The sequence below is a fragment of the Myotis brandtii genome, unplaced genomic scaffold, assembly GCF_000412655.1.
Source record: "Myotis brandtii unplaced genomic scaffold, ASM41265v1 scaffold456, whole genome shotgun sequence".
Classification (NCBI taxonomy): Eukaryota; Metazoa; Chordata; class Mammalia; order Chiroptera; family Vespertilionidae; genus Myotis; species Myotis brandtii.
In genome coordinates, this window is record NW_005367431.1 from 5,953,375 (window position 1) to 5,980,119 (window position 26,745).

Here is a 26,745-nt window from a genome sequence, read left to right on the forward strand (position 1 = left end):
CTTTCTGACTTATATGTTATTACTGTCCAATGTTTTAGTTCCACTTTGATTTTATCCTGTCCCTCCCAACCAATTAATTTTTGTTATTAACTGATTCAGTGCTTGTTGGGGTTAAATTTATTTACTTACCATTCCTTCTTCCATCTCATGCCTTCCTTAAGTGATCAGTTTCTGTATTCTGAAGTACATTCAGAAATATTTTTTTCAGTGAGGGTCTGTTAATAAACATTTAGGTTTTTATTTTCCTTTCCTTCTCATCTAGGCACAGATTTAATTTTGGTTGAGACTTTGCTTCCTGAATATGAGGCTCCATTGCATATCTTTATTTAACTTAAAAAATATTTTTACTGATTTCAGAGAAGAAGAAGGGAGAGGGAGAGATAGAAATATCAATGATGAGAATCATTGATTGGCTGCCTCCTGCACACCCAACACTGGGAATTGAGCCCCCAACCTGGGGGGCATGTGCCCTGAGTAGGAATCAAACTGTGACCTCTTGGTTCATAGGTCAGTGCTCAACCACTAAGCCATGACGGCCGAGCTCCATTGCCTATCTTTTATCAGTTCTTGAAATTTATTAGCTAGTAGCTCTTTACAGATTGCCTCCCCCCATATTCTGTCTGTCCCTTCCTTTTGTACTACTTATTAAACTTTGTCACTTTTGGACCTCTTTTGTATTTCTCCTTATCTATTAACCTCTCGTTCACTTTTTCCGTCTTTAATTATGTGCTGCCTTTTGTAATTTCCTCATATCTCTTCTTAACCACTATACTCTTCATTAGCATCTATTTGCTATTTTTCTTTACATTTCTAGCAAATTTTATTTGGTTAATTTAAAAATCTGATCTTTATTGATAGCATCTTGTTATTGTGTCCTGTTTTTGATTCCTTCTTTTATGACTTAATTTGTGATCTGTAGCCTATCTTACTTTGATTCTTATTGGTGCAAATCTCTTTTGTTCAGTCATAATAAAAGAGTGGTCCTTATGTGTTTTGTAGTTTGGACTTGCAAACTCAGGTTCAGCAAGACTTCATCAGTGGGACGGACTCTTGTGTGAACTCGATAGGGAATCTCTTTCCAGACTATTTTTGTTTACCTCTGGTAGGTTTCCCAGGGATATTACCAGGCTGAGACCATTTTTGGGTTAGCTTCTCAGTGAGAGCAAGTCATCCTAGACCACTCATTCTCTAGGTATTCTATCTTCCCTTTCTGCCTTAAAAGAACCCAGGTCCTGTTATCTTCCTGTGTCAATAAGGTGATTTTTTTTCACTAGTCTGCTGCTTTCCCAGAAGCTATAGTTCTTAACATTCTTAGGATTGTTTACTGCTTTCCTACCAAGAGCTTTCCATGCATTATCTCAGAACAGTACTGGGGAGAGAGATGGTAGGCTTCATTATCCCGATTTTACAACTAAGTAAAACCCAGGCTGTTTACTTAATGATTTATAGAAAAACTAATGACTCTCCTGAGATTATGCAGATGGCAAATGGTGAAGATTTTCTCACGGGAAATGAGGCATTCTTTTGTGTCTTTTTGCCATGCTGCCCGGAGGTATTGTTTTTATTGTTTTGTGTTTTTTTTTTCTTTTTTGGTTGCCTCTTGAAAGTGCCCCAACCAGGGTCTGAACCTGCAACCTTGGTATGTGCGCTGACTGGGAATCGAACCCGCGACCTTTTTGGTGTAGGGGACCACACTCCCACCAACTGAGCCACCCTGGCCAGGGCACTGGTGGAATTCTTCATTAGGCTGAAACTATATATCAGTTCATTATCAGCCATAAAGAACCTTATCTTGTAGGTTTATTCAAATTAGAGTACCTGCTATGTTTTAGGCACAAGAAGCACATTTGAGAGCTGACGTGCAGATTTTATATTTACTGCCTGACATGCTTTATGTTTTCCGTCTGTAGAGTGATAATGGTCTCCAGCTGCCAAAGAAGGTTGTGGATGCCAAAAGAAAGGTAACCATTTCTCATCCCCTCGAGTGGAATTGGATGCCCCTTGGAGTTCACACTGGCTGGCGGTAGACATGGCTGAGTTTACAAACTACAAGGATACTGCCTCCAGCCGCCACCTGCGGTTTAAGTTACAGAGTCTAAGCCGCCGCCTTGATGAGTTGGAAGAAGCCACAAAAAACCTCCAAAAAGCAGAGGATGAGCTCCTGGATCTGCAGGACAAGGTGATTCAGGCAGAAGGCAGCAACTCCAGCATGCTGGCTGAGATTGAAGTGCTGCGGCAACGAGTGCTGAGAATCGAAGGCAAAGATGAGGAAATTAAGAAAGCAGAGGACCTGTGTCAGCTGATGAAGGAGAAACTTGAAGAGGAGGAAAACCTCACCCGGGAGCTGAAATCTGAGATTGAGCGGCTTCAGAAACGAATGGCTGAACTGGAGAAGCTAGAGGAGGCCTTTAGCAGGAGTAAGAATGACTGTACCCAACTCTGTTTGAGTCTGAATGAGGAGAGAAACCTGACGAAGAAAATCTCCTCTGAGCTGGAAATGCTCAGGGTCAAAGTGAAAGAACTGGAATCTTCCGAGGACCGCCTAGATAAAACTGAGCAGAGTTTAGTGTCAGAGTTAGAAAAGCTGAAATCATTAACTCTGAGCTTTGTAAGTGAGAGAAAATACCTGAGTGAAAAGGAGAAAGAAAATGAGAAACTTATAAAAGAGCTCACTCAAAAACTGGAGCAGAACAAAAAAATGAACCGAGATTATACAAGGAATGCTTCTAATCTTCTGGAAAGGAATGACCTGCGGATTGAGGACGGTATCTCTTCCACACTGCCATCCAAAGAATCAAGAAGGAAGGGCACTCTGGACTATCTAAAGCAGGTAGAGAATGAAACAAGAAATAAATCTGAAAATGAAAAGAACAGAAATCAGGAAGACAATAAAGTCAAAGACCTTAACCAAGAGATTGAGAAACTTAAGACACAAATCAAACATTTTGAATCTTTGGAAGAAGAGCTTAAGAAAATGAGGGCCAAAAATAATGACCTTCAGGATAATTACCTAAGTGAACAAAATAAAAACAAACTCTTAGCCAGCCAGTTGGAGGAGATAAAGCTACAAATCAAGAAACAGAAAGAATTAGAGAATGGGGAGGTGGAAGGGGAGGATGCTTTCCTGTCTAGCAAAGGCAGGCACGAGAGGACTAAGTTTAGAGGCCACGGGAGTGAGGTATCCGTGTCCAAGCACACATCTCGGGAACTGTCCCCTCAGCATAAGCGGGAAAGGCACCGAAACAGGGAGTTTGCTCTTAACAATGAGAACTATTCTCTGAGCAACCGACAGGTTTCCTCTCCCGGTTTCACGAACAGGAGGGCAGCCAAAGCTTCCAACGTAGGGGCAGGTACAGATAGTGGGACTCAGGAGACAAAGAGAACTGAAGATCGATTTGCATCTGGCTCCTCTCAGAGTGAAGGGAAGAAGTCCAGAGAGCAGCCATCAGTGCTTAGCCGCTACCCTCCTGCTGCTCAGGAGCACAATAAGGTTTGGAGGGGTACTCCCAAGCCAGGCACTGAGAGTGGGTTGAAGGGAAAAGTAGAGAAGACAACACGAACATTTAGTGATACCACCCATGGATCTACTCCCAATGACATATTGTGTAGAGCTGACAAGGCTTCTGACACCTCCACTGAGGCCCTCTTTGGCAAGAGGGGGCAGGCGCCTAGCAATGGAAGTCAAGTAACTCAGGCCACAGACTCTGGCAGTTCTAAGGCCCTTGGCGCTCTGGCCTCATCTCGAAGATCTTCCTCAGAAGGGCTCTCTAAGGGCAAAAAGGCTGCCAATGGCCCAGAGGCTGATACCAGTTCTTCAAATTCTAAGGCTCCACTTTCATCGAAGTATCCTTATAGCTCCAGAAGCCAAGAGAACATCCTTCAGGGTTTTTCAACCCCAAATAAAGGAGTTGATCAACCTGTAGCAGTTGTGATGGAAGACAGCAGTCAGCATGAGGCCCTAAGGTGTCGAGTCATCAAATCTAGTAGCAGAGAGAAGCCAGACTCAGATGACGACATGGACATGTCGTCTCTTGTTACCGCCAAATTGGTAAACACAACCATCACCCCAGAGCCAGAGCACAAACAACAGCCCAACTCTAGAGAAACAGCCAGATCCCGAGGGGGCCTTAGAACCGCCCTGTCGGGGGATGATAAAGATGTCGGGACAGAAAATGAATCTGTGAAACCTGTCAGAGCCTCCACCAATGCTGTGGAATTCCCAGAGGCCAATGGTGCTGGGGTGAAAAGTCAAAGGCCCTTCAGTCCCAGAGAGGCCTTGCGGTCCAGAGCTGTCATCAAACCTGTCATCATTGATAAAGATGTGAAAAAAATCATGGGAGGGTCTGGAACTGAGGCCACATTGGAGAAACAGACATCCACCTCCAAACCAGGACCAAACAAAGTGACAAGCAGCATTACTATCTATCCCTCTGACAGCAGTAGCAGCAGCAGCCCAAGAGCCGCCCCAGGTGAGGCCCCGCGGGAGAGGCACACATCCACCAGCAATATCCAGGTTGGGCCACCAGACCTCACATCAGTGAACAACCATGTCAACTCTCCCTTTGAGCTCTCCATTCACAAACATGACATCACCTTGCAGTTCACAGAGGCTGAAAGAATGGGAGATGGGTCCCTGAAGAACAGGCCTGAAACAGTGGTCTCTCGGAGCAGCATTATAATCAAGCCATCGGATCTGGTGGAGAGGAATAACCATGCACCCCCTGCAGAGACAGTCAGGTGGAAAGGCCATAGTGCCCCTTCGGAGGTGAGCCCTTCAGAGGCCAGGCATGTTACTGTGCGGAATGCCTGGAAGAGCAGGCGAGATTTGAACTCTTTAGAAGACCCCCCAACTCAGATAGGTAAACATGTGGTATCTACCAATGCCTACACCCAGAGGTCTTCTACAGACTATTCTGACCTTGAACAGCCCAGGTCTTACCTTTTGGAGCAGGGTCCTCGAAGGGTAGGAAACCCAGGGGATGCCCCTGAGCTCTCTTCTAGAAGGACCCAAAGTAGCCTCACTGTGTCAGAGATGCTCACTCGCCGGAATCGGGTAGGCGATGCTGTCACGGCTGCCGCTTGGAACCATGTGGCAGGCATGGTAAGTCCCACTTCTTTCCCCACTTCAGCCGTCCCTTCCCCTTCCCTTTTTTCCTTTGCCCCCTTTGTCCTGGCTTGCGTGACTCAGGATTATGGAGACCATGGGGCTGGGAAAACAGTGGGTAGCTCAGATAACTGTTGAAAATAAGACAAGTTTGCCCTTAAACAATAAAGTACCTTGAGAAAGGTATTTGACAGAGGAGCATGAATTTCCAAAAATCCTTTTCCCCATCTGTCTCCTGTATTTGTCTTCACGTATGCAGGCCTCAAAAAAGGAGATAGGGCCTCTGTTTTCTTGGGTTGCCAGAGTAGCCAAAGGAGCTCTCCTTCTGGCTCCACAGAGCAGCACCTAGAAACACAAGAAACAGCTGCAGGGAAGCTCTGAGTAAGAGGAAGCCCAGGGCCCTTTCTTTAGAGCAGAGATGGAGCAGGGAAACAAATTCTTGGCTGCCTCAGTTCAAACAGAGGATCTTTGCCAGCTGCTGGCATGTAGGGCAGGGGTGGGGAACCTTTTTTCTGCCAAGGGCTATTTGGATATTTATAACATCATTTGAGGGCCATGAAAATTATTAACCTAAAAATTAACCTGCTATATTTGGTCAAACATGTAATTAACTCACCAGTAACGTCTTGGCAGGGCCAGACAAAATGATTGGTGGCCGTATACGGCCCGTGGGCCAAACGTTCCCCACCCCTGATGTAGGGGGATGAGGAGAGCTAGGGCTTACACTGGGCCTACTTTATAGGCTTTATGCCTGAGCATCTTTTTGCTTCAGATACCTGTCAAGCCCATTACATCATCAGTCTGAGGGCAGGGCTGGTTCCTGTAGCTCATTACGGGATAGATAAATCCAGAAGCTCCTCCTTATTTGAGGGTCAGACTGTCAGAACAGCATTTGAAGGGGAAGCCACTGGGAGTATCTTTTAGATGTGGAGCCTGTGATGACATTTTGGATCTAGACATCATGACTATACTAGAGGCCCGGTGCACAGATTCGTGCACTGGTGGGGTCCCTTGGCCTGGCCTGCGCCCTCTCGCTATCCGGGACCCCTCAGGGATGTCGGACTGCCAGTTTTGGCCTAATCCCCATAGGCCAGGCTGAGGGACCCCACTGGTGCATGAATCTGTGCACTGGGCCTCTAGTATGTATATAAAAATCTTTGGTTAATCTCTTCCCTCCCTTCCCCTTCCCTCTTTCCCTCTGAGATTCATCAGTCTGTTCCATATTCCATGCCTGTGCATTGAACGTCTGCCCCTATTGGTCAGTGTGTGTCATAGCTACTGGTCGAACGGTTACTTAGGCTTTTATATATATAGAAGATAGATATTAACACTTGACAAAGCACTTCTCCACCTACTTATCTCATTCAGCCTCTCCAATAGCTGTGAGCAGGTTTTATCTCCATTTTTTTAGATGTAGAAACTGAAGGTCAGAGACAGAAAGTGCCTTATCCAAGGCCACCCAAGGGAAATACTGGAAGAACTAAGATTTGAATCTGGGATTCCTATCTCTAAGTCTACTCTTCTTTGTAACCTGCCACCCTTTCTCACTCATACTTGTGTCCTTTGATCTTAATTTGCTTTGGAGCACCAAAGCAAAACATTAACAAGGCAGAAGTCTGGTAGAAGAGAGTGAAAGATGGGTGTCTAGCCCTCTGAAACAGGCTATCTGAGATAGGATGAAAGGTATGTGATGAGGAGAGATAGGATATGGCATGTAAAAGGGAAGGAATGTGACTTATTGATGGGAAATAGGAAAAGAGCTGTCCAGCTTCTGTTTCAGCATACTTCCTGCCTACCCACCAAGGAAATGGCTCTCACCCTGAGAAGCATGCAGCCTTCTTGTGCAGAACTAGAGGACCACTGGCTACTACCTAAGGGTACCACTCCCATGCCCCCATTCCTGGCCCTGTACTCTGTAGAGCTCCTGTTCACTTGTGAACCCCCCAGGCTACCCTAGGAGTTCCTAGCAGATTGGAGTTTGCAGTCTACTCTGATTTCCAAGGAATTTTTATATTGGCCTGTCTATCTTTGCTGGTCTGTCTGGGCTAGATCTCCCTCTGCCAGGCTGGAGAGGGACCAGTGGGATAACAGGGATAGGGAGTGAGGGTATCTTTGTTACTCACTATGTTGTCTTCCATATCTCACTTTTGTCATCTATTGGCACAGGAGGAAGGCGATGACTGCACACTCAGTGTCTACAGGCGACCACACAGCTCCATGGAACGGCCTGAACTGCCCGTGAAGCAGGGGCTGTCAGAGCCTGGGCAAGTACAGGCTGAGGAACGGTCACGACCAACCAGGCCCTGTGCTGAGGAAAACTGAGCCAGCCGGGTGAGGTCTGCTGTGTCCTCTGCTCCTGCTCAGCTCCTCCACCTTCTCATCCTATGAAGGATCCCGGGCCAGTTCACTGGGCTAGATACGAGGCCTTGGCTGGGAGATTGTAGCAGAGAGCCAGGCTTGGCTCAGGTCATTTTTGCCAGGTGGCCAATGGAGATCAGAAACTACAAGCTGGACAGTCACCCAGGCCCAGCCTTCCCCAATTGATGCATGAGTCCCCTCTCCTTGTCCCTGCCCTGTTCCCGGTAGAATCGGCCACTCTGGCCCCCAAATAGGGAATGATATAGAAATGTCTTATATCCTCACCACACAATAGCCCCTTCCACGCAGTTAATGTTCTGATTTCTTGGTCTCCTCACCACATCCAGTTCACTCCCTGTCTGCCCTCGGGACCCAAGTACCGACACTAAGACTTACCAGCCATCAGCTCCATTTAGGGAGCTTCCATTCCTTTCCCCTTTGGAATTCCTCAGACTTTTACCGGAGAGGTCTGTGCTGCCTCTAGGGGATTATGGGACTATGACCTGGCCCCCTTGCTGACCACTGTTTTCTGGGGGCAGAGACACAGATACCTGCCCACCTATTGGAATGACATCATCCCTTCCCCCGACCCCAGCTCACCTTCCAAAGGCACCTGGAAGTGCACAAACCTCATGCATCTCCTTCCCTGGGCACCAATAATGCTACTGGCATTGCCTGCTTCTCTCCTGTGGCTGGAGACTTCACGCTGACTTTGTTTCCACCTTCGGAATATTCCCAGACTAAACTGGGCCTGACCCAGCATACTCTGCCTTCTAGGAAGCGCCCAGCAAAGGGGAAAGTGGACAGGAAGAAGCACTTTCCCTTTAGTCACTCCACAAAGCAATAGCTCCAAGAAAGGCCTGGACTTTGTTCCTCCTCCTCCATCCCCTAGGGAGGAGGTATCGCACTTTACCAAGCTGATGCATTCCTATAGAAGTGGGTCCATGATTCCTGCAAACCAACTATCATGATGATGACATCATGGGAGGAAAGGTAACACATGCCCATCAAGGGCCCCAGATTTAGACAATTCAGAATGCAGCAAACTTTTCAGGAAGCCACATAAATAAAAACTGATTAGCTTCCTTATTCACATGGGGAAGTTAAAAAAAAACACACCATGTAATCTTGACACTGCTATTTCTGTAGCATTCTCAGTTCAAAAAAGGGATCCCCTTCAAAGGCTACCTTTATGAAGCAGAGACTTCCTTCATAGTGAAAGAGCATTAGAGCAGGAGTCAGGAAAGCTAGATTTTCTTAATGGCTTTGTACTTTGCCTCAGTTTCCTTATCTATAAAATGAGTTCTTTGAAATGGTTTCTAAGGGTCCTAAATCTGGCATTCTAAGATTCTTTTTCCATCATCCCACTGGGTGGTGGTGGTGTGATTCTCGATTTTATAAGGTGTCAGTCATCCAAATGGGTTTGGGGAATGTGTCTTTTGATGGTTTTCCTGGGTCCTTTTAATCGTGAGGTTGAGCTCCGTTGGCTTCATTTTTCCAGTCTGTAACATGGTTAGATTGATGATCTCTGCAGCCCTTTTTGGCACCAATGCCATACAGTATCTCCTGCTTGCACTTTCCATAACACCAGTTGGTGTGTGTCCTGTTTCTATGCTTCTTGAGTCATCTTTTCTGGCTTTACTCAGTGTGGGAATCAGTGTTCATCCCCCCTATGTCTGCATCAGACTTGGCAGTCCTGGAGGCTTGGGGAGCACCTACTGTCCTTTCAGGGACAGGAATGTTTTGCTCCTGTTTCCATTTTCTGGAGTTTTGCCAATCTCAAGGCATTGTCATGAGGCTTGCCTGTACTTCACATTGCTGCCTCAGATGTTCAACTTCAGATGCAATTTTCAAAACCTCTTCCTACTGACTTCTCCTGGGTCACCAGCCAGAAACTAGCTTTCTCAAGGCTGCAACCTCTCACTTATAGCCTCCCTATCATCTTCACTGGTTGGCAACCCTGACAGTCCAAAGGAAACTGACTTCTATTTGTGGTCAACTCAGAGGATAGGAAAGTCTGTGGCTCTTCTCTGCTGGTGGAAACACTAGTGCCAAGCCATGCCTTCAAAGTTCTCGCTGATAATTCTCATCTTGGGCACTGGAGCCCTGGATTCTGGTGCTGTAGCTCCTGGTGCCAAAGTCTGGATCTTTTCACATTTCAGCAACATCAACATCTGCCGCTACCCAAAATGCTGTGTGGAAGAGGGACAGCTCTGATACTCTCTTGCTGGGGCGGCTATCTTAAAATCTGAGTGCAATAAGGTTTGGTTGTACCAGTTATTTCAGGATATTTTGTTTCATCTGCACATTTTCTAGAACTGCTGAAAAATAGATTTTAAAGAAATGTCCTCAGCATTATAGAAAATACCATTTGTAATAGCCTGTGAAGGCTATAGGCTCAGTTATCTTGGGCTTCAAATGGCTGGCAAGGCTGGCTCTCAGATCCCAAAGTTGGAAGACACGTTTTTGAAAAGCAACCTAGGTGAGACCATCTGGACCCAGGCCTCACCATCAGGGGTTCTGGGAGAAACATCCAAATAAAAGGGAGACCTGGTAGTTGAATAGTTCTCTAATGAAGCCAAATATTCCCTGTCCCAACCAATAAACCCACTTTACGACAGGCCTTTTCTGCAGCTTAGCTCGAACTTTGAATTTTCCTGGCAGGTATGTGGTTGTGGGAGGGTCCTAGTGAGGGGGAGAACCTGGCTCTCCAGAGCTGCTTTGCTGGAGGAAGTAGAGCTGGCCAAAAGCCAGGAGCTGGTCTCTTCTACCTGCTCTCACCTGTCTCTTGCCGATCTGGTATTAAAAACAACTGGAGAAAGCTGCAGGGATATGGGCAAAAGGATGCAGTGGCTGTTTCTGCTTTTGAGTGGCAATGAAGCAGTTATAATGTGGGTTACAGGGATTTGCAGTGGGGCCAAGGATTCCAACCTTGTCCACAGGCAAGCTTGCACATAAATCATCCCTCTCTCCTGGGGTGTGAAGGGGTCTATATTGATCTTGGACTTGTCATCCTGGAGCAGTTTTAGTTCATTATATTTAGTGGGTTAGTGCCAAGTGCTACCACTTTCCAATAAGGGAACAGGGACCCAGCCTCTGGTCTGGCCCCTAGCTGCCTCTGTTGGCGTGGTGTTCTGTTTTGTTTTGTTTTTGGTTGTTCAGACTGCTTTGGAAGAGCTGCTTTTAGGGATTATCTTTTGAATACCCTGCGTGGGGAACAGGGTTCTCCTCAAAGCCTCAACCAAGATCATAGGAAAGGGGCCCTATTTTCCTGCTGCTTCACAGCTCAGAACAATGTACTGAATGGAATGTATTTTTAAGAGAATAAAGTCTATTTTTTGTATTTTAAAGATTGGGAGGGCTAGGGAAGTAGCCCGCAAAAACTGCTATTACATTATCTGTTGGTCCACACTTACTTGCTCAGGCAGGTGCTTGGGCCTCCCCGCCTGGCCCTTGGAGTCTAGGTGCAGCAGCTTCTACATTCCTGCTCCAAGCATGGGACCAAGGAGGCCGGAACCCTGCCACTGGAAACCAGGGCAAAGCCATGAGCAGTGACTCAGGGCTCCTTGGGTGCATGTGTCTAGTCGAAGCTGCCTGTCTGCATGTATCCTCTGGCTCTCATGCTGTCTGTCGGCTCTGCAGCACAATATGTAACCAATAAAGCTCCCTAGTTTCCATGTGTGTGAGTCAGTGATGCCATTTGTGTTGATGTCATCTCTGCATACAACTTTTCTATGCGTTGGTGCAGCTAGTATATTTCACTGTATTTTATTTAAAATTCTCAGCCAATTACTGGTGCTGTAAGGACTGGAAACATAGCTGAGGCTTAGTAAAGAACATACCTAGAAGCCAGAACTGAATTGGTATTAGAATCATACAGCACCTATTTTATTGCTACATTTTATTTTTAGGCTTATCACACACAAAACAATCTTCTCTCAAGGGGCCTATGCCATTTCTTTAAAAAACAAAAGCACCTAACACTGGTTCAAACACCTTAACCACCCCCTCCCTGCCCCAAGGTAACAATATTAATGGCCGAGCTGGGCTCCAAAGTCGTCGTACTTCCCACTGTTTGCTGCTCTCACCTTTGCATCAATTATACCACTTGCTCTGATCCTGGTGTGCAGAATTTCCTAATGGCTGTCACTCATTCCAAGACTAGGGAAAAAGCCTTCCACTCAGACCACCAATGTAATATCCCTTAAATCTTACTAAGAATAAAACCTCATTTAGGGAAGAATTCACTAATGCAAGTTAAATCCGATTTCTAGAAGCAGATTATACACTCGCATTTAGTCTGCTAAGAGTCCTTGGGTAAGGAATAGGCAGACATTCTGTTCCTACAAGTTTTTACCTTACATGGCAAAAGAGACTTTGAAGATGTGATTAAAGATTTTGAAATGGGGGAGATGATCTGGGTGGGCCTTAAAGTAAATCACAAGTATCCTGAGTGGGAAGGAGGGGGATCTAAAGATCACAAGTGATGATGGAAGCAGAGATTGGTGTGCTTTTCAAGATGGAGGAAGGGGCCATAAGCCAAGGATACAGACAGCCCCTAGAAGCTGAGAAAGGCAAGGAAATAGAATCTTCCCTCAGAGCTTGTTGGTAATTTGTTACAGCAGCAAAGTTACCTAAACCCTTGATCTGCTCCTTATGTAGAACTTGCCAAAACTTTATACCAGTACCTTGGACAGAAGTACAGTTAGACATACCCAGGGAGGGAATCTGGAGAATAAAGCCAGGATAGTCTGTAGAGGACTACCCAAACTTTGTGTTGTCTTGTGTTTTGAGAATTCAAAGTTACCCGATATCCATATGCTCATGCCTCTGGCACATGGTCACCTTCCCCACCCTTTGTGGGGAAATCTAGCCTCACAGACCAGGAAGCCCACTGTTCTATAGGAGCCTATCTTCTGACCAAGTCATTTTTCTCCTTTACATAAACATCCACCTTATGTAAACAGATAAAATTAACATCTCCAACGGAGTAACACTCATGTCTTGTATACGGCTCTAACCCTACGGGAAAACAAACAAAAAGATAGGACTAATTTTATATGAAGTTTTATTCTCAAAATATAAAAAAAACTACCACACCAAGAGACTAACATGTTCTCTCATAGCACTTGCTTGCCTCCGTCTTGAAGAACACACACTTCCACACTAAATGGACAAGTGCCTTCATCCCTGGCTCCAAGTCACTCAAAGGAGACAACCTCCTGGGCCACCTGGCCATCCTGAACTTCGGGAACTGACGGGAAGCCCAAAAGCCAGGGCCGGTTTCTCAGCAATCTATTGCTAGAAGAACTTTGCTTACACAGCAAAAGACACACACGTCAGCCTCTTCCCTTAGGGTACATTTGTTTCAAATGCTTGGGGACTGCTGTGCAGGGACACCTGGTGTGGCCTGGCGAGGCAGGGTGTACATGGCTCCCAAGAATTGGTCTGCAATCCTTCCTGCTTCTCGAAGGCCACTCAGCAGAGCACCATGGACAGTGGCTGGGTAGTTACGGATTGTGTGTTCTCCAGCAAAGAAGAGTCGTGGAATTGGCTATTTGAGGAAAAAAAGTTAAGAGGAAATCAGCACGTTGCAAATATACCTTTGTTGTGTTTAAACTTCCAAATTTCTGTTGGCCTTTGAGGCTGAACTCATCCACCCCCAAACCACTAGCCCATCATTCTACCAAAAAGGGTCGCCCTTAGGAGCAGGCGTTTTATTAGAACTGACAAAACTAGGAGGGGACAACAAAACTCAGCCCAGCCTTAGTTCCAGAGTGACACGTAATTGCACCTGTTCTCACATTCCAGTTTAACTCTGGGGACACCCAGTTCTAAAGACTTTGCCTCATGTAGTGCCTACTGGAGGTGGGGGTGACTGCCCTGAACCATAGAGCACACGGCCTTTGTTCCCACTCGGCTCAGAGCAGGTCTTCCTTAGCGCAGGTCCTGAGAACACTCACTACTCTTTGGAGCAGGGTCAGGCGTCGTCTAGGTAAGGGCCCAAAGTTATTTCTCAGGGGCATCCCCGGGAGATCCCTAGTGACTGGGAGCCTGCAACAATCCTATGAACCATTACAAAATGGGGTGCAATTAAAAACATTTTTTATTTTGTTTTATAGGGACAAAAATCTGAATACAGACTGTTTAGATTTAACAAAGCCAAAATGTGAGAAACCTGATGCAAAAGATAACTGCTCCTCCCTTTTCCTCTGCTGGGTTATGTGAAAGGGTCCAAGACTGACTAAATCTGTAACAATCAGTGGCATTTTTACCCTGAGAACCTGGGATACTGGCCTCTTCCCAAATAAGCCCAGGTACAGTTTGTTAGTTTCTCACCTGTGGGGCACCTGGAATTGAGGGGCCAGGAGTGATTGGCTGAGCCATTAAATCATAGTCATTCCCAGATGATCCTGCAGCCACATAGGAATAGGAGCCCCGGGCCCAGGGATCAGCACGCCAGCGAGACACCACCGTTTCCTTGGGCTAAAGAAAATACCATTGGCAGAAGTTACTACTGGACACTAAGGACAGTAATATCTGAAAGGTGGAAAATGGTGGTGAGCGGAGATACAAGTTCTGAGAGCTGAAGAGGAAACAGACATGAGAGCCAAGTGGTAAATGCTGATGCTTTAAAATATATAACAGAACGCCTTCAGACTGCAACGAAGCCTATGTCTATGAATCCAGAGCTCTACCAAGGACTTGATCTAAATTAAATTCTCTCCCCCAAATTCACATGAAGTATTGACATACCTCCTTTCAAAGGAATCATAAGGGTCTATAAGTGTTTCAATGGGCCTAAAGAATAGAAAAAAGTACCAAAAGATTCTCTTAAGACTTCCCTGAGGGAGTTTGGCCACTTTGAAAGGTGGGGTGTGGTGGTGGTGGTGGTGGTAAGAAATGCAGCAAATAACTCTGAATCCCACACTTGGGCATGAACTCCAAACATTAGCATTCATGTAAATCCAGTGGTGGTAAGAAATGCAGCAAATAACTTTCTGAATCCCACACTTAGGCATGAACTCCAAACATTAGCATTCATGTAAATCCATACACACTTCTCAATTCTGGCTGAAACTGTCCTGACCAAGCAAGCACCTGTGCTGCAACTTAAGAGAATATGTCAAACGTGTCTTTTGTCCAAACCCCAGGTCCCCGCTTATCCCCACTCACTTACCTGGGGCACTGCACTGCTACCAAAAATCCCTTTGAGAATGGCCAGGCATCGGCCAACGATCACATCATCACTTATGTTTTCCATGATGCCAGCAGCTTCTCCTGCCACTAGTGCCAATAGTATTGGAGCTAGGGAAACAGAAAGGACAATTCCAGGGTTTTCCTACAAACTTTTCTCAAGAACCTCCTTAATGGGCCCATTATTCTTGGTGCTCTGAAATCTGACAACCAATAGACATGCACCACTCAGCTAGAGACAAGTTGTTTCTGAAAAGGTAACTTGAAATCTACCCCCAGAAGGGAGCTGGCAAACTACAGTGGTGACTCGTGTACTTCACTGTTTATAACTGCAGATATCATTTCAGACCTTGTTAACAAAAGAAAACAAGTATCCCTGTGTTGAGACCAAGAATTCTTAGCCCTGACCACTGGGGACAGCTCTGCAAGGGTCACCCTTTCAGCTATCCCAGGTCCCTCCAAGCCCATCACCACCTTTACTCATCTATTTGGTGACTATGCAGCAGACTTAAGGGATAAACACAGTAGTCGATGCTGGGGATATAAAAACAATAATTGACTACTCCACAGACAGACAGATATCACAGATATATAATTATGAACTGTGATAGAAGCTACTGAAGAAAAACAGGACACAGAGGATTGAGATCTGAAGCAGTGGAGGTATGTGTATCTTGGGAGTCCTCTTTGAAATAGTGACATTTAGGTGAAGACCTAAAGGCTGGGCAGAGTAAGCCATGTTGGGAAGGAAGAGAAGAAGAAAAATGAAAGCACCCAGGAACAGTATTTCGGGGCAGAGGCCCTGAAGTGGAAAACAGCAAGGTGCAATCCAGGATTCCAGAAGAGCAGCAAGGGTTCCTGGAGCCCAGAGAGTGGGGAGGGGTGAGGATGGGTTGGGAGGAATGAACAATGAGGAAGCTGAAGTAGAGAAGGGCTAGGTTATGCGGGCCTTCTTAGTAATGGCCAAGATAATGGAAAGCCCTCAAAAGATAGAAGCAGGGATAGCAGTTAGTGGCTACTGGCAAAACTAGAAAGCAGTTACCTTTAAAGAGGTTCCAGACCAGGAAAAGGTAAGAGGAGAGAGTGGCTTGGACTGGGGAGTGGGCAGTAGAAAAGAAGAAAAGCAAATGGGTCTGAGAGAGATGGTGAAGCGAGCACTGAGAGGACTCGACAGTCTGGATGGGGGAGGGAAAGAGCACTCAGCTGCTGTCAGAAAGCAATGTGCTCAGGGAACAAAGTGCCTCCTCGGGATTAGTGGCCCTGGCCACCTGGAGGTGTTTTAGAAGCAGGCAGTGAGGAGTGACGGAAAGAACTGGGGTGGGACTCAAACTGTTAACTGATGTATCTACACTGTCGAGGCCATGCCTACTGATACTGCTGCACAGTGTATGTCTTACATTCTTTTCCTGGAATGAGGTAGAGTCTAGATATACTTTCTTTTTAAAGCTCTGTATAGGAATAGGAGCAGTCCAAGTATGTACAGAAGAAAGTACAGCGGGAGGTAGGAGTTTCAAAAAGGGAAGTGATTAGAGATTCAGGGGTAAGTCAGACATGAAAGTGTGAGCATGAGGAATACAAATTTCCCTTCCAGGAAGCCTCCCAGGGCTCACCCTTGCTGGCAGGGCGGCCCCTTCCTTTTCTGCTTTCTTTTGCAGTCTCTGGGCTTTCACCCTGCCGTCTCCTTACCGCCCTGTTCTGAGGCTGCTTACCTCCTCATTCTATCTCCCACAAGTTAGTTGTGGGCTCCTTGAAGGCAGGGTTTTGTTTTTTTCCATATCCCTAGCATCTATAAGGGATTTCAGGAATTGCTTATAGGGTTAATGAAAAATCAAGACATATGTGTGTATATATATATTTGAGAAAAACTAGAATATTCCTAATTCTGTATTCCTTTAAGGATATGAGAAAGATCAAAACTAGAAAGCAGTTACCTTTGTAGAGGTTCCAGAAGAGGAAGAGCTCACCCCTGCTAGCAGTCGTGCTGCCGACATGCCCGAACAAATTGACACTTGGATCCCAGAACACCCGGTCAAAACACAACACCACCTTTCACAAAAAAGAAACATATTAGCTGGCAGCGGGGCTCTGAGAATATGGCTTTAAGCACAGCTATGCCTCAAAAGAAAGTACTTCTTCTTAAGACATTATTTAAATTTCTTCTAATCTACTCTTTTTTTTTTCTTAAATAATTTAAAAAATATTTTTACTAATTTCATAGAGGAAGGGAGAGGGGGAAAGAGAGAAAAAAAAACCATCAATGATGAGACACTCATCAATGGGCTGCATTCTGCACGCTCCACACTGGGGATTGAACCTGCAACCTAACCATGTGCCCTGATCAGGAATCGAGCTGTGACCTCCTGGTTCATAGGTCGATGCTCAACCACTGAGCCACGCCGGCCAGGCTAATATACTCTTACTATAAGCCTAGAAATCCTTATTACAGATTTATTACTTAGGATGACATTTAGGACTCTCCTTTTATATATAGGCTTGGGTTTGTGAAGTGACCTCAGAAGACTAAGTTCTCAAGGATACTTTATGCATAATTAGGCAATAAAGTGAATGAATGGACAGGACTCACCCTATATCAGAATTGAAAGCACAGCAAGATGTATACAAATGCAAACCCCTCTCCTGTCCCAGTGGAGGGCAGCTAGACTGGTACTTGTACAGTGGGCACGAGAGAGGTGTGGAGGGCAGGTTACCTTGTTAAGGTTGCCAAATCCCATCCTTTGAACTGCAGATGTTTTCCACTCGGGAAGAGGCGGCACAAACTGGACAGCTGGTGGCTGCTGCTTCAACACACCCAAAGGGAGGGTACAGAGAACCGCATCACATTTATAAATAAAGGTCTGGCTGGTGGAGCGGGTATTCACAGCTATCACTTCACATCCTATCGGGGTTTGAGGGAAAAGACTGCTGGTGAGGAGGGTGGTATTGATGAGGGTATGAACATTTAGTGTACAGCAGGCTCTATATGCCATCCCAGTTAATTCTTCACACAAGTCTATGGAGTCGGTTCTATCCACTATTTATAGAAGGCAACTGAAGCAGAAGTGAAATAACACAGGTAATAAGTGCCAGGATTCAAATCCTAATGCTCAGAGTCCTCTGATCTTCACCATTGTACTATCTTACCTGCCTGATACAGAGATCTTCTGGACTAATAAAAGGACCTGATAACTTAATAAAGTTAAGTAAATTTAGACCAAAATTCAGAGTAAAATGTCTGTCCCAAGAGAACCAATAACTCCTCACCGTGGGTAGGTGCTCGTGCATAGGGACAAAGAGAAGAATGATAGCAGAAGCTTGCGGTACAGACCCAAGGGATGCAGCTCAGAACCGTGGAGCTCACTATTCGAGAATGCACTATGATGCTTAGCTTGCCAGAACATGAATGAGCTCAAAGTTGGCCACAGAAAAGGCACTGAAAGTAGGTTAATCTTATTTATTCTCGTGTGAGCTTGATGTTTTTCTTCATTGAATGCTTCAAAACTATACATAAATAGTTCAAATAAGTATGAGATCTCATTACATGTCCATTTTCTTTCTTTTTTTTAAATCCTCACCTGAGGACTTTTGTTTTAAAGAAAGAGGAAGGAAGTGGGGAGGAAGAGAGGAGAAGGGAGCAGAAGAGAAACATCAACCGGTTGCCTCCTGTAAGCATCCTAACCAGGGACTGAACCCACCACAACCTAGGTATGTGCCCTGACTGGGAATCGGACCCACAACCTTGATGCTCCAACCCACTGAGCCACCCAGCCAGGGCCATGCCCATTTTCTGTGGTCACAGAACTAGAGAAAATGACAGAAAAGCTATTCTCAACTATTCTTCATCTGCAGCGCAAATGAAGTGGTATATCTTTTCAACATCATCAGCTAGAAGCTGCCTCTGAAGGGGAAATTTAAATGGAAAATGGTTTCAGCAATTATAAAAAAAATATTTGTGGTGGTCTTAAAAACTCTAGAAAAAGGGGCCATGGAGGGCAAGATTAGTGGCCACATTTCCATTTGTGGCTAGTCACTCAGGGAGGGGAGTGACTAGTTACCATAAGGAGATCAAGATTACTAATTCCAAAGGTGGGTGGACAACGGATTCTCTGCACTCCATATTAAACGTACCTGAAACTAGCAATAATGAGCATTGAGCCTACTGTCACAGTAATCAGGGCAATCAGAAGTCAACTTATTAGCAGGACTGCTCCCAGAACCAGAAAGCAGCCTGAGCCATTAGCCCACCAAAGTAGGAAAAGCCAGAATGGATCCAAAGACCCTGTTGCAAGATGGTGAAATACAGGGTGGGTTCCACTGGAGACTAGGGGCCCAAGTTCTGGCTTTAAGAATATACTTAGCAAAATTAAAGCCAAACTTACTGGCTGTTATTATAATATCAACTAATTCATGCACAATTTGTAAACTAAAACTTGCCTCAATTTTCTGGTTTATACAATGATGGGGTTATAATCTCCAAAGGCTCTATGGGCTCAATCCTTTTGTAAATGCAAATTTTAAAATTTAGGAGACATAGTTTATAAGACATTCTATCAGGAAATGACCTAATACTTTTCCTATAGTTCAAACTCAAAAGATCAGTATCGTGTACTCTCTCACCAGTAAAGCAACAACATACCTGAAGCTGTGTAGCGAACCTGCCGAACTGCTGTATTCAATTTAATATCTAGGCCTTCTGCTAACGCCACAGGCACACATGAGTAGCCATTCCTCACTGTTAGGTGGCTGCCAGTAAACTCAAAGTCATCATCCTAAAGAGGAGAGAAAAGGACATATTTTCACACTTTTAAAATCTAATTTATGCTATTTATAATGAGTTCTGTAAAATAAGGCTAAAAACACCAACTTGTGGAAACTGTCAATATAACACAGAAATTAAAAACAATCACTCCAGCCCAGCCAGTGTGGCTTAATGGATGAATGTTGACCTATGAACCAGGAAGTCATGGCTCGATTCCCGGTCAGGGCATGTACTGCCCGGGTTGCGGGCTCAGTCCCTAGTGAGACGGCTTGCAGGGGGTGACCAATTGATGGTTCTCTCTCATCACTGATGTTTCTTTCTCTCCCTCTCCCTTCATCTCTGAAATCGATAAAAATCTGTTTCTTTGTTTTTAAAAAACCAATTACTCCATATTCAACTACAGCTGCCCCAGAAAACTGAAGGGAAAAGAAAAAAATGCCCAAATGTCCATAATGGCTACCTTTGGGCAGTGAAAGTAGGGCAGTTTCTTTTTCCCTAGATAGAGGTGTTTTGTTTGTTTGTTTGTTTTTAATGTTTTTATTGATTTGAGAGAGAGGAAGAGAGAGAGAGATAGAAACATCAATGAGAGAGAACCACTGATTGGCTGCCTCCTGCACACCCCCTACTAGGGGTCAACCCCCTAATCCAGGCATGTGCCCTGACTGGGATTTGAACCATTGGTGCATGGGTCTATACTCAAACACTGAGCCACAACGGCTGGGCTAGATAGAGGTTTTATCATCAAGTCTAGACTATTCATGGGGGTGGGAGAGGGAAGAAAGCTGATTCAGTAAATTCAGACAATTAGGTATCTTTTTTGTTTGGTTTTTTAATGTATTACAGACTTGGTAGGATATCAGATTTCACCATCCTAATTACGTTTTCTTTTACCCAAGAGCAAAATCCATTTTTATTCCTTAAACTTACATGTTTTAAAGTTAAGGAAGAGTTCCTAAACTAAAGTCAGATGAAGGCAATCTAGGATTGTAAAGATTGGCCCAAGATAATTTATATAGTAAAGAAGTCAAGATTTGGCCTGGAAGAATTACCCAAATTATCTCATTTCTCTGAATTTACTAAAAAATTTTCTATGTAGAGAAACTTTCAAAGGCTAGTCAGTATTTCTGATTTCATGAGATTCCCGGGGAAAACATACCACAATTCTTAGGAATTAGATAAAAATACTGGGTTGGCAGCAAAACTACTAAATGACTGACTCATCTCCTCTATGGATCAGTTCAAATCACCCACATTTAAAAACTTAATACAATTACAAATAGATACATACTGAAACTCCAAATGATAAATGAGTTATTAGGAAGGTCTAATTTAGTCTTTACATGAAAAACCACAAAGAAACTGGGAATTTTGCAAGATTTTTACCATTAGCAAGTTCAATCCTCACTGTAATTCAAGTACTAAAGAATACCAAGATATAATCTAAAGATTAAGAAGTCAAAATAATCTTTCTAGGAAAATGTATAATGAAAATATGTAATAAAAGTGTAATATTTACTTCTACACAGTCTTAAGTCGGGCCAAAGTCTCAGACTTAGAGATTGGTCCATTCAGCATCTAAGAAGCCCTGTGACTTCTCACCAATTCAAGAGTAAATCACCATTATAATACTTAAGAATAACATGACAAAATATTATATCATGCTCAAGGATTAGAAGTCAATAGGAAGATGATGATCACTCTAAATTAGATCTATAGATTCAATGCAATCCCAAACTGCCAGAATTTTTTAATAGAAATTGATAAACTGATTCTAAAATGTTTATGGAAATACAGACCCAAAATGGCCAAAAACAATTTTAAAAAAGAACAAAGCTGGAGAACTTACATAACCTGATTTCAAGACATAGAGCAACCATACTCAAGACGGTGTGATATGGATAGACAGATAAACGAACAGACTCACACATGGTCAACTGATTTCAACAAAGGTGCCAAGACAAATGAAGAAAAAAGACAGTGCTAGAATAATTAATTAGATAACCATATGGAAAAATATGAGCTGTAACCTCACCTCTCACTATGCACAAAAATGAACTCAAAATGGATCATAGACCTAACATGAAACTTTATGGAGAAAATTTTTGCGATCTTCGTTTAGACAAAAAATGTTCAGGATTTACAAAACACACACAGTCTGAAAGTTAATAAAATAGGACACTCATAAAATTTAAAACTTTTGCTCTTTTAAAGATACCATTTATAAAATAAGAAGGCAAGCTTGCTGCAGATTTGTAGAAAATACTTCCAAAACATAAATCTGACAAATTGTATCCAGAATTTAAAGAAAATGATGAACTCTCACAATTTAACAAGAAGACAATCAGATTTTTTAAATGAAAAGAAGATCTGAATAAACTTTTCATAAAAGAATTGACATACGAATGGCCCATAAGTATATGAAAAGATGCTTCAGATCACCAATCATCAGGGAAATAAAAATTAAAACAACAAACATTAGAATGGCTAAAAATTTTTAACCGACAGGACCAAGTGTTGGGGATGATATGGAGCAACTGGAACTTCCATACATTGCTGGTGTGAATGCAATTTGGAAAACAGTTTAGAAGTTTCTTATAAAGCTTTAAAAACCTACTTTCCATTAAGTTTCAGCAATTTCACTCTTATTAATCCAGGAGAAACACATGAATGTTCCTACCAGCTTCAATCATTTATAGCCAACATGGAAACCATCCACATGTCCATCAATGTACCAATGAAAGGACAATCTGTGGTATATCCATACAATGGAATACCACCAAACAATAACAAGGAACAAACCACTGATATACACAAAAACTTAGCTAAGTAAAAGAATTCACACACAAAAGGCTACATAGTGCATGACATTATACTGTATAGTTCAATTTACAGGTAATTATAGAAAAAGCAAACTTATAGTGACTAAGCAAATAGGTGGTTGCATAGGGCCAAGAGCAGGAGGGCTGGGGAGTAACTGCAAAGGGGCAAGAGAGAACTTTTAAGGATGGTGAAATGTTCTATTCTTGACTATGTACGTTTGGCAAAACCAAACTGCTCACTTAAAATAGTGAGTTTTGTATGTAAATTATCTTTCCTAATAAAGCTGTATAAAAACAAACAAATGAAAAGTTTCTTTTAAGAACCCTCTGCAAGACATGTGCAAAAAATAAACGATAAAGGAATTTTACCTGATCCCAATGCTTAAGGGAGAGTGTAGAAAGAGGTGTGGCATTAGCAAATTCAAGATTTGCAAAATGCCAATCAAGTATCTGTCTGTCTCTTGACGAGAGGTATACATCACTGCAAAATGAGAACAAAGGAGTACAAGGTTATTTTTTAAAAAATACATATTTTATTGATTTTTTACAGCAAGGAAGGGAGAGGGATAGAGAGTTAGAAACATCGATGAGAGAGGAACATCAATCAGCTGCCTCCTGCACACCCCCCACTGGGGATATGCCCGCAACCAAGGTACATGCCCTTGACTGGAATTGAACCCAGGACCCTTCAGTCTGCAGGCCGATGATCTATCCACTGAGCCAAACCGGTCAGGGCAGGAGTACAAGGTTATTAAAGGACTTTACTATTATGCTCAGTAGGTGGATGGGGATGATCTCAGTAACTGTGTGACAATCTAAACCTGGGACTGTACTTTATGTGAAAAAATTCTAAGTCAGAAAGTAGGACCTGAGCTGTCTTATTAACCCCTTTATTCCTGGTACCTGGAGCAGTGCCAACCCCACTACATAAAGCAAATTACAATTAGGCCTCATTTGCCTGGAAAAAAAAGAAAAAAGAAAAGAAAAAGTCTTCTTTATATGGTTGCATTATAAAAGCATATTCGTTGTAAGAATTTGTTTTGTATTTTAAAGCATGGACTTTTTGGCAAGAATGGGTAGCACCCCTGGCTGCATAACAGAACAGATTCATGTGGAGACCAGGTGCAATATGGAGCACAGTATCAGCATGCAAGTATTCACTGTCAAAAGCCAATGGAAATAAAGTGTAATACTTTCCTACTCCCCAGAATTATGGGAATTTGAAGCAACACCACCTTCTATGCCACTCCAGGAAGACAATTTTCATTTACTACACTTTCATTCAAATACATATATCAGATTTTATTAAGGCTATCTTCAAAAACAATATATTTAAGTATCTAGGTCATTCTTACACATTAAAACACAAGACTAGGGGCCGTGGCCGGTTTGGCTCAGTGGATAGAGCATCCGCCTGTGAACTGAAGGGTCCCAGGTTCGATTCCAATCAAGGGCACATGCCTGGGTTGTGGGCTCGATCCCCGGTGCGGGGCTTGCAGGAGGCAGCCAATCAATCATTCTCTCTCATCACTGATGTTTCTCTCTCTCTCTCCCCCTCTTCCTTCCTCTCTGAAATCAATAAAGATATATTTAAAACACACACACACACACACACAAAAAAAACACCGTTAAGACTAGGGGATTTAGGAACCAGAGAAGCATAGCTGACCACTGAACAACTCTGGGTTAAGGGCACTGATCCCCACCCCCAAATTTCTGGGGATAGCTTTTGATTTTCCCAAAACTTAACTACCAATAGCCTACTGTTGACAGGAAGCTTCACTGATAAGATAATCAATTAACACATATTTGTATGTTATATGTATTATATGCTGTGTCCTTATAATAAAGTAAGCCAGAGAAAGGAAAATACGTGCATAAATTTTATGCAGTCATGACATATCTAACTTTTTCTAGATTTCTAGGCTATGCAGTTGTCTGCACATTTTTTCCAAATTGTTGTAAATCTCCAAAAAAATTTTCCAATGAATTATATACTGAAAAATGTCCACATGTAAGTGGACCCGAGCAGTTCAAACCTGTGTTTAAGGGTAAACAGTAGTCCACATGCACAGATAGCTTACATTTATTAAACAATTTACAATCCATTCACTTAACATAAATAAAACCATGGTGCTTTATAATTTTCCCTCTAAATCTAACAGAAAGAACAGTAAACCCTAGCCTTCTGAACGTCAGTGTTTTTTTTCCATACCTTGGGGGATTGGCTTCCAATTCTTGAAGTTTTTCTTCTAGTTTTCCTTGTGTTTCAGCTAACTCATCATATTCCTGATAGAATTTAAGAGAACCAGTTGATCTAAATGTGTCAGAGACCAACCTAGTTATTTATACCACAAAATGTAAGGCCTGAACCACATCCCTGGTCCAGGTCATATCCACAAGTGTCTCAGCTTAAGGCTGGGTCAGGGCTCGTTATTTTTGGAGACAAATTATAATGTGAGCCTGAAATTCAGATTGGAGATGGGAAGGTACAGCAACCACCACTTCCTGTGCACTTACCACATCCCCCAATAAGTGAGTTAGTATTAATACCATGTAACAGATGAGGGGATTAAGAAGCCCAAGGTCTCCTGGCTAGAAGATACTAAGTTATGGATTTCAACCAGATAATGTGACTCCAAATGACTCTGGAGTCCATGTTCATTATCATTATTCTAAACCGTCAGGGATAAACTATACCAAAGGGCCAAAATGAGATGTAAGTACACTAAAGGATGAGATTGTGAAAACAAAGTAGGAATTCTGCAGAAAAAGTAGATCTTAAACCAAACTAACCCATTAAGTCCCCAATGCTCCTGCGTACCAAATCCTCTTTGCACTACAGGTACCTGTGATTGGCTAGTGGATCTTTCCCAAGTTCCTCAGATCTACACTATTCTTAAGGATTCCAAATAAAACCAACTGGGCATGTATGTCCGTATACCACACCTTGCACAGGGCAGTCAGATCCCTGTGTTTGCTCTTCACCAAGAACTCAGCCGTGATATCTCTGGGTGGCTTGACTTCAGATGCTTCTTTGTATTGCTGATGGAGCTCTTTAATTTTCTCTTTCAAATTTACCATCTAAGAGGGAAAAATAAAAATTTACCATTCCAGATAGTGATGTCATTCATCTCCAAATCACATGCTTTGGTTCCTCCCCCTAAACTGCTATTATACCAAAACAGGTCCTTGGAATTCTTAAATGCCTCTTCTATATCATGATATTTTAGAACAGGAAAAAACCCCTATTAGGGCTCAACACAGAGATATCACATCACTGTAAGGTGAGACTGCTTCTGTCTTCCAGAACACATGGCAGAACTAGGAGTGTCCCATTAATTTAAAAAAAAATACTATATATACACACATGTGCAAATTAATTTAATTTCCAGGAAAAGCAAAGTACTATAATGTAACTTAAACTTGTTGTTTTTGGAAACCAATGGCCATGATTTGTTTTTTAAATATATAAAAGGTCAAGTTATCACGCAAAGCAACTGCTGGAACTATTCCCAGGATTGGTCTGGTCGGGTTTCTGAGGGTACCTCAGAGGCCTCGGGGGATGGTTAAAGCTTGAGATGAGGAACCCCACAGCTGGTTGTTCTCTGGCCACTCATCTCACTCCATCGTACCACAGTCCTGAGTAAGGAGTGCCAGAGACCTCTTCACTTGACAGGATGAAGAAGTGAGGCACCGTGAGAGTGAGGCAAGAGTCTAGTCACAAGATGCTCCCCGGTTTTGCATGACAACTCCCACAGGAGCTGTCCCACTTCACGTTTTCTCCCTAAGCCGGTATTATGTTTGCAGCTAGCAGGATGAGGAGAAACAAAGAGTTTCCTAGTCTGGAGGGTGGTGGCAAAGAGCCCTCAATAGATCTACTATTTGGCACAAGTGAAATAATTATGGCAAAGAATATGGTCTTGGTTGCTGACCTGTTGTCAACAGTGGGAATCTGACCTCGGGACAGCTGATTTCCCTCCCATCTAGAATTCAGCAGGGGGCACTGGGTCAGCTTTACAACAGCCAAAGGGACCTGACAGCAATTTACCAGTAAAGCTGCACTTTAGAGTGATAGATAAAACAGTGCCTTTTGCTAGTCATTTTTTCTTAAGAGTAATCAGTGAGTCCCAGTGCTTTTAAAATTTCTAGAAGGCTTTTTCTTTCCTACTAATGCACCTTCAGCTATGAAAAAAAAAATAAAACAGAATTTCACCTTATTAAGAAGCTCTTTCAATTCCTCCTGAGTTTTCACTATCTTCTTCCAATGTTCAATCTGCTCATCTTTAACATGCTTTTCTTGTAACCTAGGAGAGACAATTCGTATGCTCTGGTCACACAGCTTTGCAACGTAAGACTGGTATCCATCAAAAACATTTAAGAGCATCAAGGCCCACTGATATTTCTAATACTCTGAAACAAGAAAGTTGGCTGGGGACAAGTTATTTTCTAGGCTATGTTAAATACAGTTTAGTGCCATAAAAGTGAATTTTAGAATTTAGAAGGGTTTT

General features: G+C 43.3%; 2 protein-coding genes across 4 annotated transcripts in view; one reads left to right on the plus strand and one right to left on the minus strand.

Moving 5' to 3' along the window:
* The window catches only part of LUZP1 (leucine zipper protein 1), an 80,133-nt gene extending 68,992 nt beyond the window's left edge, over positions 1–11,141 (plus strand). Inside the window, exons 3-4 of the mRNA XM_005875235.2 lie at positions 1,911–5,101; positions 7,271–11,141. Of these exons, the coding sequence (XP_005875297.1) occupies positions 2,030–5,101; positions 7,271–7,426 (3,228 nt within the window). The 5' untranslated portion in view covers positions 1,911–2,029 and the 3' untranslated portion in view covers positions 7,427–11,141. The remainder of the gene's footprint in view (positions 1–1,910; positions 5,102–7,270) is intronic.
* A 181-nt stretch (positions 11,142–11,322) lies between these two features.
* Positions 11,323–26,745, minus strand: part of KDM1A (lysine (K)-specific demethylase 1A) — a 71,618-nt gene continuing 56,195 nt past the window's right edge. For all 3 annotated transcript variants that reach the window (XM_014546924.1, XM_005875236.2, XM_014546923.1), the window contains 10 exons: positions 26,451–26,541; positions 25,184–25,318; positions 24,450–24,523; positions 22,604–22,715; positions 19,293–19,425; positions 17,368–17,555; positions 16,591–16,705; positions 14,643–14,770; positions 13,802–13,948; positions 11,323–13,016 (listed from right to left, as the gene is read on the minus strand). In XM_014546924.1, coding sequence (XP_014402410.1) covers positions 12,831–13,016; positions 13,802–13,948; positions 14,643–14,770; positions 16,591–16,705; positions 17,368–17,555; positions 19,293–19,425; positions 22,604–22,715; positions 24,450–24,523; positions 25,184–25,318; positions 26,451–26,541 — 1,309 coding nt within the window. In that variant the 3' untranslated portion in view covers positions 11,323–12,830. The remainder of the gene's footprint in view (positions 13,017–13,801; positions 13,949–14,642; positions 14,771–16,590; positions 16,706–17,367; positions 17,556–19,292; positions 19,426–22,603; positions 22,716–24,449; positions 24,524–25,183; positions 25,319–26,450; positions 26,542–26,745) is intronic.